This window comes from Mandrillus leucophaeus, unplaced genomic scaffold (assembly GCF_000951045.1).
Source record: "Mandrillus leucophaeus isolate KB7577 unplaced genomic scaffold, Mleu.le_1.0 Scaffold786, whole genome shotgun sequence".
NCBI lineage: Eukaryota > Metazoa > Chordata > Mammalia > Primates > Cercopithecidae > Mandrillus > Mandrillus leucophaeus.
In genome coordinates, this window is record NW_012108541.1 from 161771 (window position 1) to 175570 (window position 13800).

A 13800-nucleotide genomic window follows, 5' to 3' on the forward strand; every position below is an offset into this window, starting at 1 on the left:
AACTTGACAAGGATATTAAGAGAAAAAAGACAAGCCAATCTCTTTTATGAATATAGCTGCAAATATTCTAAATAAATGGAATTTAGCAACATATGAAAAAGGTAGTTCATCACAATCAGAGTTCATTGTATGAATTTAAGGTTGGTCTAACATTTGAAAATTAATCAATGTAACTTACCATATTCACAGAATAAAGAAAAAAACTCATATTTTCATCCCAATAGATGTAGAAAAATATCTGATAAGATTCAACATCCATTTGTGATTTTTTTAGATGTCAGCAAAATTAGAAAGAAACTTCCTTAATTTAATGAAGTGTATTTTTTTAAAACCTACGACAAACACTATATTTAACAATAAAATATTAAAAGCTTTACCCCTGAGATCTGGAATATAACAAGAATGCCAGCCATCACCACTTTAATTCAACCTTGAGCTAACCAATGGAACAAAACAAGAAAAAGAAATAAATGGTATAAGAAACGGAAAGGAAAAAATAAAATTGTCAGTATTCACAGATGACATGTAGAAATCCAGAAGAATACATATATTACTTATTAGAATTAATCAGTGAATTTAGCAAAGTTGCTGATACAAAGTATAAAAAAAAAAAAGTATTTTTATGTACAGTCATCCCCCTCCCCCGCCTTCCTGCTTTATCCATAGAGAATACATTCCAAGCCCCACAGTAGATGCCTGAAACATGGATAGTATTGAACCCTATATGTGGCATGTTTTCTCCTATACCTACATACCTATGATAAACTTATCCTTTTCACTTAAAGGAGGTACTTTATGGCTTCTCTTTGGCATATCTGAATTACCAGCATTACTACTCTTGCACTTTGGGACCATTATTAAATAAAATAAGGGTTACTTGAACATATCAACTGTTGTGATACTGCAACAGTCAATCTGATAAGCAAGAGAGCCACTAAGTGATTAAACGGTCAAGTAGCATAGACAGTGTAGACATGCTGGACAAGGGGATGAGTCACATCCCAGGGTGGACAGAGTAGGTTGGCACAAGATTTCATCACTCGGAATGACACAGTTTAAAAGTTATAAATTATTTCTGGAATTTTCCATTTAATATTTTTGGACCACAGTTGACTATGGGTAACTGAAACCCCAGAAATCAAAAACATGGGTAAGAAAAGATTACTGTACCTACCAGCCAAAAGGAATTTGAAAATAAAACTTTTTAATATGATATAATTTTTAAATAATATTTTTATTTTAAAAAGTAATACCATGAAATTAGTCTAACAAAAGATGTGCAAAACTCAATACAGAAAGCAAGAAAACATTACTGGGAGAAAATAAAAACTTACATGGGAAAGGAAATTTTATAATTAAGTAATGGAAGACTCAACATTGCAAAGGTATCATTTTTCCTTTATATTGATCTATAGATTCCATACAATCACAATCAAAAATCTTTGCTGAAATTTTTCAATGAAAAATGACAAGATGATTCAAAAATTAGTAGGAAAATTCAAAAGGCCTACAATAGCCACTGCAATCTGGAAGGAGAACACTGGCAGTGTGCTGAGGAAAAGATGAGCTTTACATTAAATGGTTTCTGAATAAATGAGATATATATATATAGAGAGAGAGAGAGAGAGAGAGAGAGAGACAGGGTCTCACTCTGTGGCTCAGGCTGAAGTGCAGTGGCACAATCTTGGCTCACTGTACCCTCGACATCCTGGGCTCAAGCGGAACCCTCCCACCTCAGCCTCCAAAGTACTTGGGACTACAGGCACATGTCACCACTCCTGGCTAAGTTTTGTATTTTTAGTGGAGACAGGGTTTCGCCATTGCCCAGGCTGGTCTTGAACTCCTGGGCTCAAGTGATCTGCCCACATCGGCATCCCAAAGTGCTGGAATTACAGGCGTGAGCCACCGTGCCTGGCCGATATCCCTATTTTAAAAAATGAATCTTAATCCCCCACCACATGTCATGCACACACACATCACTTCCACATAGACTGGATTCAAATGTAGAAGATAAAACAGCAAAGCTCCTAGACGATAACATAAGAACATACCTTTACAACCTTTCTTACACAGAACATTAAAAAAAATTAAACACAAAGGAAAAGATCATAAATTGGAATGTATTATTCTCTTTATCAGAAGACAGTCTTTGTTCATCAAAAGACAATTTTAAGAGTGAAAAATAGAAGACATGTGCAACACAGATCTTCAACAAAGGACTTATATTCTGATTATATGAAAAAATACTGAAAATCAACTTAAAAACCCAGCAACCAATCTTAATTAATGAGTAAGATACTTACAAAAGAGGATATCCAAATAACTAATGAACATACAAAATTGTATATAATATTACTAGTAATTACAAAAATCTACTTTAAAACCACAATGCGATGTCATTATACACCACCAAATTGGCTATTTTTTGTTTCAAAATAGACTATAACAAATGTGGGTGAGGATGTAGAATAATGGAAATTGTCCATTGCTGCTGGTATGGATGCAAATGGATGAAACCACTTTAGAAAACATTTTATCATTATCTACTAAATCTGAAAATACACATACCCTTTGACCTGGCACTCCCACTTCAAGTTACACAGCTAACAGAAATACATGTGTACGAGCACCAAAGACACGTGCAAGAATATAGTACATAATTTGAAATAACCAGAAACTGAAAACAGCACAAATGTTCATTATCAACAAACAGGATACATAACTTGGGCATATTTAGAATGAATTTGTTCTTGATCTTGTTGTACTTGTGAACAACAGTTATTCCCACAAGTATCTAACATAATGTTGAGAGAAAGAATCCAGACACAATATGGCACTGGCTGGATGATTCCATTGCTACAAATCTTATATAAAGATAGAATAGGTTACCTTTTGGGAAGAGGTCCTCACCAGAAGACAGCAAGCCTGTGGGGTGGGGGTAATGTATTTTTCACCTAAGTAATGGTTACATGGGTGTGTTTATTTAGTAAAAATTCAAAAGAGTTACATAAATATAATATACACAGTTGGCCCTCTGTATCCATAGGTTCTGCATCTGTGGATTCAACCAACTGCAGAATTAGCCATTGTCTTTCCAGTGTTAGAGATGAATTCATAATGATTCATCCCTGTCTACTCATCTTCTACCCTACCCCCGCCCACCAATAATCATGGCCATTTATTTTACTATGATCAGGCAAAGATGGGCTGCAGTCTTTGTCTCTGAAAAGGACAAAGGTGACTGGCTCCTGTGGTGCTTTGGGACCAGCTTTCCTGACTCCCAGTCTTACTCTATTTTGGGAAGGGAGTCTGGACAGGAGACACAGCCATGGAAGTCACCAGCACATGGATGGTAGTGAACACCTGGTTCTAGAAGAGCTCACGCCGAGCATGAAAGTGTTGGGGAAGGAGATGACCGAGGCTAGAACACTGGACAGAAAACGCCAGCATTTAAAGAGTAAACAACTAGAGATGCCAGAAGACAGAAATTAGGAGATGGCCATTCTAATGAGTCTGCTCCAGAAAAAGTCAGACTCTATGACTATGAGCCCAAGGAGCATGAAGGAATGGTAGAAGCAGGTACAGGTCTGAATCTCAGTCATCCAGCAACAGGTGCTGAGAGAAGGAGAAGCAAGTACAATGTCTTTGTTCCTGGGACCAGTTCCAAAAACAAAATGACATTGTCCTCTCCCTCTTCTGCGGCACGAAAGCAAACCGTCACTGAGCAGATGCTTCCCACGGGTCTCCCTTCAGTGGCCCTGGGGCAGAGAATGGCTCCACCCAAATAAGGGCAGCTCTCAGTGCAATCCTAGGATGGCGCAATACTTCCAACTCTAATGGGCTAGTGGCTCATTAGGACTAAATTAATCCACAGCTACAAATACTCATTTCTCATGAACAGTAGATGCAAGATTGGATACGCTCACGGGGCACATAGACCCAGTAAGATCTTCCCAGAGGGAGGTGGGGAGGTGAGAAGGTGGCTCTGCCCTGCCTTGCCATTCAGGCGCCTCTATTTCTACTTTGGGCCTTTTTCTTCACCCTAGTTTAACCTCAGAAAATTCATAACCATGTGAAAAAGAGTAAATATATTTTTTTAAAGTAATGAATGACAACTTTATTTTTCTTACACTTTTAAGGCTGATGAAAAATCTTCATTTCAATTGAAAAGTATGGTAACTGTATTTACTCATTAAATATTATTAAAGTTTTCTAAAGCACAACTTGAAAACATCCAGCATGCACGTTTAATATCAGTACAATGAATTCAAGACCAAGTATACATGTTACATGCAGCAAGGCTAGATTACAAATTATCATAGTCGTCATCATCATCGTCATCATCATCATCATCATCATCATCATCATCATCTTCACATTTTCTTTTCAATGCATTTGATGATTCATTGGCAGTATTTTGTGATGATACCATATTAGTGGTAATAAGAATGTTTTTGGACCCAATTAATGATGGATTAATCAGAACATTCTGAACTGCTGAGGTTGCAGGAATTGAAGCTTTTACAGCTGGAGACTGTGAAGTAGGCATCTGTACTGTAAACCTTTGACCTGTGAGGGACATGGGAGTCCCTACTTTAGCTGAAACAGACATGGTCTGTGGGGTTGGTGTGCCTAGTGTGGGAGTACTTGGTCTGCTAGTAACTGAACCAACACTTAACCGCAGGACTGTTATTCTTCCCGCAGAAGTTGATGCCTTTTTCTGTAAAGATTTCAGCCTATAGTTTGGAGCTGTTAAGCAATATCTATCAGGTGGCAACCTAGGCCCTGAATATGGCTTGATCAGTGGCAAAGGGGTTTGATTTCTTTGCCTTGCGATATCTAATAAAAAATCTCTTGGGGGAGGAGAGGTAAAAGACTGGTCAGCGCGGCACTGGATTGCCAATCGCACATCATCTGCATCAACAGTAGCTTTCTTAGCATGGCTTGAATAAATTTTTGCATCATCTAGAATTGTGGTCACATATCGGAAGGCAAACTCCAACATCTGATTTATAACTCTTGGCTCATATTCTGTAATCCCCATATCCTTCAGGATTTGTGCCATCATCTGTGCATCTTTCGGCATGCTCTTGGGAGAAGCCATCTTGCCAGACTCCATGATATCCGATGATCAGACTTCTCGAGCTAAATCACCAACATTAATGTATTTCAATCCCAATTTTGATGCAAGTTCTTTGCCTAGTGTGGTTTTTCCAACTCCTGGTGTACCTGGCCTCTGCCCTTAAAGTTCTTGACGAGGGTGAGCAGGATGTTTGGAAGCAACATCGAAAAAGAGTAAATAAAATAAAATGAAAACAGTCCCTATATTTATTTATTTATTTATTTATTTATTTATTTATTTATTTATTTATTTTTGAGACAGAGTCTCGCTCTGTCGCCCTGACTGGAGAGCAGCTGTACACTCTTGGCTCACTGCAAGCTCCACCTCTGGGGTTCACGCCATTCTCCTGCCTCAGCCTCCCGAGTAGCTGGGACTATAGGTGCCTGCCACCATGCCCAGCTAATTTTTTTGTATTTTTAGTAGACGGGGTTACACTGTGTCAGCCAGGATGGTCTCGATCTCCTGACCTTATGATCTGCCCGCCTCAGCCTCCCAAAGTGTTGGGATTACAGGCGTGAGACACCGTGCCCGGCCTTCTAACCTCAATTTTTATTCTCAGGTTTCTAAATTTACTCTACGAACGTCTCTTGGAACAAATGACTTGCCCTCCAAAAATACACCACCAGACACTCCTACTGGAATCATCTCCCTTGAACACCCCTTTTATCCTGATGTTGGCTCCTTGTTCTCTCCAATGTTAATTGTGAACTCTCTATTCCCTCCAACATCTAGCCTCTCCTTATCTGCTCACCTGTTCTCACTGCTCCCAAGCAGAGACGTCTCCTTAGAGGTGACCTCTCTCTCTATGCCTGTGTCCCCTACCCTCACCCACCATTGCCTCATCTTCAACTCGAGCCTCATCCCTTCCCTTTCCATTCAAATGCCTACATATAATTGAAGCTGTCACTAACCCACCTGACACTCCGTGCCTTCTGAGATCTTGTAGTATCACACCTGCACGACAAAATTTGCACTTCATTATATTTGACGGAACACGTGGGGAATCTTTTAAAATATGGCCAATTGTGGGCCCAGAGTATCTCCAGGGAAATCAGCAGGCCATCTCCTAAAAAACCTTAGAGGGTGACGTTCATTAGCTTAAAAAATATTTCCTGGTTCAGAATTTCTCTCCTGGACTTGCAGGCTCAGACACCAAATGGGCCATCATACCATGAGTAGACTATTTCTTAGGAAAGACTTACCTTACCCAGGCCCATAAGATCCTCTGGTCATTTGTCATAAACAGTAAATGTAAGAGGCGACACACCCACTGAATACACAGACTCGGTGAGATCTTCCCAGAGGGAGGTGGGAAAGTGACTCTTTCCTGTCTTGGCCTTCAGGCACCTCTATTTCCATGCCGGGCCTTTCTCTTCACCCTGATTTAACCTCAGAAAATTCATAACCATGTGAAAAGGAGAAAATAAAATAAAATAAAGATAGTGCCAGTACAGAAGAGTGGTTATGAGTTTAGACGCCAACACTAGACCGCCTGGATTCAGACTGACTTTACTACTGGCTGACTCTGCAAACTTGGGCCAAGTACAGAGCCTTTCTGGGCTATATTTCCTTGTTTGTTAAACAGAGTTATTAATAGATAGTAACATCCTCAAAGACTGTGGTGATGATTAAATGAGTGATAACTGTTGTGAGGATTAAATGTGTAAAGTGCTTGGAACCAAGTCTTGCACCTAGTAAGCACTCAGTAGAGGTTAGTTATTATTTTTAATTAAATCAGAGGAGTAGTTTATTGATTTATGATTTCAAATATAACTATTACAAAGAAGTGATAAACTCTAGCCAGCCTAGCCTCTGCTTAGTAAACATGGACCAAGACCAAGAACTTTTTTATGGGATTCAAATAATGAGAAGCAATAGAGCATGATGCTTTTAATCCTGGCTTCAGTACTTAACTGTGTAAACTTGGACGGCCTATTTATTTTCTCCAAGCCTCAGTTTCTTCAACTGTAAAACAGAGATGGTGATAGGATCTTCATCACAGGGTTACTATTAAGATTCACAGAGAAAGTCAACATAGGGCTTCACACTGTGCCCAGCACATAGAAACCATTCAATATATAATAGCTTCTGTTGTTAATATTTAGCCCCAGACCAGTGTTTATTTCACTATACTCAGTTGCCTCTTGAAACAATCAGCCCCTCCTTCTCTCTTTTCCATCTTTTATTTTCCTCAACACCCAGATCTCATCTTTTGACACTTTTATCTGTATGCACATTCATAAAGAACTTTCAAAGAGCCTAGATTACCACAGAGAAGACCTGCTCATCTGTAGTATAAAGACAGGTGCCCAGTGGGAAGACCCACACTTTAGTGGATCCTGACATATGATTTGTGTTACATTGGGCTGGATATTTAACATTAGTCTCATTTTTCCTCATCTTGAGAGATCAACAGTCAATCAATATGAAAGTGATTTTTAAAGTTTAAGGTACTATACAATGTCTAACTATTTTATACCATTACTTGAAAAAGAACACACAGTGATGGGAAACAAACTGGACCCCAAAATAAAAGAACTTGGATTTCACATCTGCAAACCAGAGATATTAATAACGTTTTTATGGCACTACCCAAGTTGAAATAAGGGACTGAAAACTCAGAGAAAAGACAGATTCTGTAGAAATGGCAAACAGAATATAATCCTGGTGTGGGAGGGATATTGAGGCACTTCACTTCTGGTGACCCAGAATTTAGGTGAGCAATGAAGCACAAAATGAACACAGAATTTGCTCCTCAGATACTTCCTTGTCTTCCCCCTCATCTATTAAAATGGCCAGCTCCGCAACTAAGAACCGAGGACTGAAACCCAAATTTGTCAGCAATCCAGTTCTTATTTCTCATTTATCTGTACTGAGGTTCATTAGAGACTCAGGACTGGGTTTTCTTCCATGCCTGGAAAATATTACATCCACCAGTCATCTGCAAGTACGAACAGTGAACTTCAAAGCAAATGACTGAGTCTGAAAATAGATTCTTTCTCCAAACGGCACTAATAGAATATTTGCCCCAAAGTTTGAAATCCAGAATGCCTGGAACATTCTTGTGAAGTCGTAACTAAGCAGACATACTACAAAAGGCCTCACAACTCCCACATCTATGCATATTATGGGATAGAGCTCCCATTGACCTAAGAATAGTCATGTTGGCTGACAACCAGCATCCTCCCACTTGTCTTCTGGGTATGATCAGTGTTAAAATGCAAAATGCTCCAAAATAACTATATGTCAAAGTTCTCAGTCATTTGCAGCTTAATGTTAATAAGCATCAGATCTTTTTGTGAGGAAGTGTTACCTTTTCAAGGGAGAAAACGCTACACTGAATCAAAAAGCAGTGGACGCTAGCCACTTTACAATTTTCCTTTGGTCAGGCCTCAAGTTGCTGCTACTGATTCAATTAATTCCAAAGGACCACTTCATATTATGGGACCTCTTCACTTAAGAGAGAGCCTTCCCTTTATATCTTTAAGAGAAGTAACACTACAGTTTTGAATTTGACCATCTGAACGGGAGGAAATGTAATGCGTCAGTTTATTTGAAAATTACACTTGGTCAGAAAAATATCTTAAGAAAAATTTTAATGTTTCATCACAGTAAAAGACAAATTGTAATCCCACAGAATACTGAGTAGATAAAAGAAAATTAGAAGAACCTAGAAATGTCCATTTATTTCCTTACTTGAATTGAGACAGATGAATTATTTTCTACAACCAAAAAGGTACAGGTCCACAAAGAGGTTCTTGCCGGGCGCGATGGCTCACGCCTGTAATCCCAGCACTTTGGCAGGCCGAGGCGGGTGGATTGCTAAAGCACAGGAGTTCAAGACCAGCTTGGGCAACATGGGGAAACCCCACCTCTTTTTTTTTTTTTTTTTTTTTTTTTTTTTGAGACGGAGTCTCGCTGTGTCGCCCAGGCTGGAGTGCAGTGGCGTGATCTCGGCTCACTGCAAGCTCCGCCTCCCGGGTTCACGCCATTCTCCTGCCTCAGCCTCCCGAGTAACTGGGACTACAGGCTCCCGCCACCACACCCGGCTAATTTTTTTTGTATTTTTAGTAGAGACAGGGGCGAAACCCCATCTTTACTAAAAATACAAAAAATAAGCTGACCGTGGTGGCGGGCGCCTGTAGACCCAGATACTGGGACGCTAACACATGAGAATCGCTTGAATCTGGGAAGCGGAGGTTGCAGTGAGCCAAGATTGCGCCACTGCCCTTCAGCTGGGCGACAGAGGGAGACCCCGTATTGGGGTACACAGAGAGATTCTCTGTGAAAAAAAAAAAAAAAAAAAAAAAAAGCAGCCCTTTAAAGAGCTGGATTTTATCAAAAGTGAGGGAAACTAGAAAGTATCTGTGTCCAGATACCACATTCAAAACTGCAATGTCATTCCTCATAGAGATAAAACGGAAGGTTGTCTCCTAAGTGAAATGGTTCCTCAGCTTGATTTTGGAATGAGGCTTGATTTGGGAGTAGCAGCGACCTTCATTGAGCATAGCTAGCCCAGGTCTGGCCATAGCATTGGAAAATGCCCTGGAAGGGCCCCAGAGATAAGGGCTGTAGTTTTGCCTGCATAACAGGGGAAACGAGGGCCTTGAGAACTCGTATCTTGGGAGGCCACTTCTTGAGAAAACACATATGACAAAAGGCTGTTAGCAGCTTTAAGAGTACAAAGAGTTCCCAAGTCTAGCGAGCTCAGTAAGGGGCCTCAGCAGCTGTTTGCCAAAAATCAGAAGAGTCATCTGAAATTATGCATGGGAAAGACGACAATCGAGATGTTTTGACTGGGCACTCCCTTTCCCAGCGGGAAGTACAGCAAACCTTTCTTCCTCATTGTGGCAGACTGAAGCTTCAGAATGTGTATTAGCGCTCTGCAATACAGGGAAGAGGGCAAGTTGAGCGCCACTGCAGGAAAACTGGCCAAACAGCTATCCATTGGTGGTCATTAAAATAAAATAAAGTTTCTCAGTTTGCGGAATCACATTTTATGCGGATTTTTCATTTTCAAGTTTGTAATTTGGTTCCCTGAATGGTATTCTATGTTTGGCACCTGGTATCTTGGGTGGAAGTTCCCAAGTCTAACCAGAATCACAAAGGAAGGGGATGTGAGGTTGTGGAGCATGGGGGAAAAGGCGCAAGAACCAAGTCCCCACAGGGTGGGACTTGGAAAGGAGTACATATGTCCCCAAAAGATTTATACCACTGTGTTATATAGATCCATTCCTCACAGCCCCGAACTGAAAACAAATCAGCTTTTCAAACAACAGGAGAATTGGGAATTTAATAAAATAATTCACAACAATAAAATGAACAAATCACTGAGACTTGCAAAAATATGGATGAATTCTGAAAGCATCATATGGAACATAAGTACAAACTGAATGACACCATTCTTACGAAGTTCCAGTAAAGGCAAAATTAATCTATGATGATAGAAATCAAAGAGAGGTAACTTTTGAATACAAAGGGGTTTTGACTACAAAGGGACATGAGAGAGCTTTCTGGAGTGATAATTATATAAATATTTATGTATGCAAAAATTCATCAAACTATATTTCAGGTTAGAGAATTTTCCTATGTATAAACACCTTGTTTTAAATTTACTTTTCAAAAGAAATATTATTTAACAAGAAAGAACAATCTGTACTTTAAAGGTTTGGTAACTCCTTTCCACTACACTAAATATTTTGCCTTAAAAAAAAGTTTGACAACCCACACACATGCACACTCATTCTCCACCCTCCTACTTGACATAATGTTGAATACTGAATTAGTCTTGAATAACTTACACTTTCATAAGAGAAGCTCTTCATTCTGAAATCTATGCAATTCACTGAATTGTACTGTTCACACTGCTTTCATCATGTTAAAATTCTCAACAGGTATTTCATTATTTCTTACCAGGTCTTGTAATAAAAACAAGTGTCAGTATGCAACCAAATGTAAACCAGCTCCACCCAGGAAAATCATAACCTTGCTTTTAACTCTATTGTAAATTATTGTATAGATGTCATGTTTTCAATTACTTTTAAGTTTTAAGAGTTACTTACACAAATGTTTTCATCTATGGCTTTTCTCACTGTAATTCGTTAAGTCCCCTTGAATTACTGCTCAAGTGTTTTTAGCTTTTATTGTTTAAAAAAATTGAATAACCTCAAATTGCAAGTTGGTTGTGCAACCAATCACCACAATGGTTTCATTTTACACACAGCATGACACTGCTGGTGTTTCTGGGGCTTCATGGCCTCTGCCCATCCCATTGACTACTGCTCTGTGTTCCAGTTAGCCTCACCTCCTGTGTTTTCGCTTCTCCCCTCCCACCCTAGCCATCAACCACAACAAGGAAAGTTCATCTGACCTCCCCAGAACTTTCACGTGTTTCTCAAGGAGCTGCGTTGTGGATCAGATCTTTACATTCCCCTCCTCTTTCTCTGCTATTCTCTCCCACCAATGCTGTTTGATTACAATTTTGCAACTTTAAAAAGAATAAGGTGGCAATTACATCATTTCCAATAAATATTTTTCTCCCACATCTTGTTACCTGAGGAGCAGGTCAGCTGAAAACATGCATTTTCCACTTGTAAGGGGTCAGTTCTGCATATGCTGTAATTTAGTTTATGTCTGGTTTGCAACACACACCTGCGGTTCCAAATGAAACCCCCAAACAGACTGATAAGTGCTTTAATGAAATAAACAGGAAAGAACATAACCTAGCAAAACTTCCAGAGCCCAATCGTCTCCAAATACATGACTTTATTTCAGTGACAAATGTAGCCAAATATTAAATAAGGAATTGAAACATTTTTAAGTGTTAAAGAGAAAGCACCCTTATTTATTATAGCTCATCTCCACAGATCAGAATTCATATGTATCTTCAGGTCTTCTTTTAGGATTCTGAGACTCCTAGACTCACAAACCTATAACTTAAACACAGCTGGAGCTTGCTCGCTGTTCTGGTTTTATCTTCCTAGATCTCCTTAATTCTCATGACTCTAAGAGGATCACTTACTCACCACATCTGTTCAAGGAGAAACCAAATGTCTTGTGCCTTTCCTACCAGCCAAAGCACCTGCAGTAGAGTTTTCAGACATGGCTTTCAGAAGAAAAATGCATAGTGTACTGGAGACACATCTAATGCTTCCATAATTTTAGATATAGAAGTAGTGTTGATGAAGAGTGAAGAAAAAAAATGTTTGTGAAATTGCCAGCCTATCAACTCTCAACAAATTAGATAGAAGATGCCACTCACCTAAACCCTACTTTGGTCTAATGGCCAGCTACTTGAACTGATGGCTCCTTTACTTATCAAAATAGCATCTGTCAATCCTGGCAAAGTAAGGAATTGTAGCTGTGTGTCCTCTTCCAATGCTACAACTAATTTATTAGGGTCTTAAATTCTTTTTGATGGATTAAGAGTCCTGGTGAGCACAAACAAGCCATTAGATTGACAGCAAAATTTTTCCACACTATAGTGATTCACTAATGTGTTGACTGCTCCACACATTAATCAATTAGGGAAGGAACTTAAAGAATAGAAAATCTGAACTGTTTTTAATTTGGTTTTTCCTCTTTTCACACTGATATCACTTACATACAATAAAATGCATAGGCTTTGAGTGATGAATTTTGGCAAATGTGTATATCCACATAACCATAATGCTGGTCAAGACAGAAAGCATTTCCATCAGCATTAAACGTTCCCGTGTGTCCCAGTCAACTCACCACCACCACCCAGAGGCAAGCACTGTTGTAATTCCTAGTACCGTAGAGTAGGTTTGCCTGTTCTAAAGCTTCATGGAAATGGAATCATACAACTTGCAGTCTTTTGTATCTGACTTCTTTTGCTTGACGTAATGTTTTCAAGATTCATCCATGCTGTGTTTATCCATATTTTATTTGTTTATTATATGGATAGACCACAATTTGTGTTTTCTTTTTTTATTTAAAAAATTAAAAGAATGCTTTACGAGTTTGCCTGTCATACTTGCACAGCGGCCGTGCTAATCATCTCTGTATCATTCCGATGCTAGCATCTGTGCTGCTGCAGCCAGCACTACCACAGCTTGTTTTGCACCCTCCAGGAATGGACTTTGGGTTTTTCCAGTTTGAGGCTATGATAACTACAAGTCTTCAGGTGAACATACGCTTCATTTCTCATAGGTAAATACCTAGGATTGGACTTGCTGAGTCATAAGGTAATCCTAAGGCTTAACTTTATAAGAAATTGCCTGGCCAGGCATAGTGGCTTATGTTTGTAATCCCAGCACTTTGGAAGCCTGAGGTGGGCAGATCATTTGAGCTCAGGAGTTTGAGACCAGCCTAGCAAACATGGGAAAACCCTGTCTCTACAAAAAAATACAAAAATTATCTGGGTGTGGTGTCACAGGCCTGTAGTCCCAGCTACTCAGGAGGCTGAGGCGGGAGGATCACTTGAGCCCAGGAGGCAGGGGTTGCACTGAGCCGAGATTGTACCACTAAACTCCAGTGTGAGTGACAGAGCTAGACTTTGTCTTAAAAAAAAGAAAAACCGGCCGGGTGCAGTGGCTCCCGCCTGTAATCCCAGCACTTTTGGGGGCTGAGGTGGGCAGATCACAAGGTCAGGAGATTGAGACCATCCTGGCTAACACGGTGAAACCCCGTCTCTACTAAAAATACAAAAAATTAGC

At 39.6% G+C, this 13800-nt stretch overlaps 1 protein-coding gene across 1 annotated transcript; it reads right to left on the minus strand.

The window, feature by feature from the left end:
* Positions 1-4306: 4306 nt before the first annotated feature.
* LOC105529834 (transcription initiation factor TFIID subunit 9-like) lies at positions 4307-5229 on the minus strand. Its single transcript, XM_011967073.1, has one exon. It carries the CDS (start codon positions 5117-5119, stop codon positions 4307-4309), a length of 813 nt encoding a protein of 270 aa, XP_011822463.1. The 5' UTR covers positions 5120-5229.
* Between the last annotated feature and the right edge of the window lie 8571 nt (positions 5230-13800).

Bases quoted from the DNA above. Each gene is read 5' to 3' on its own strand.
- LOC105529834 (XM_011967073.1), bottom strand. From the start codon at position 5,119: ATGGAGTCTGGCAAGATGGCTTCTCCCAAGAGCATGCCGAAAGATGCA.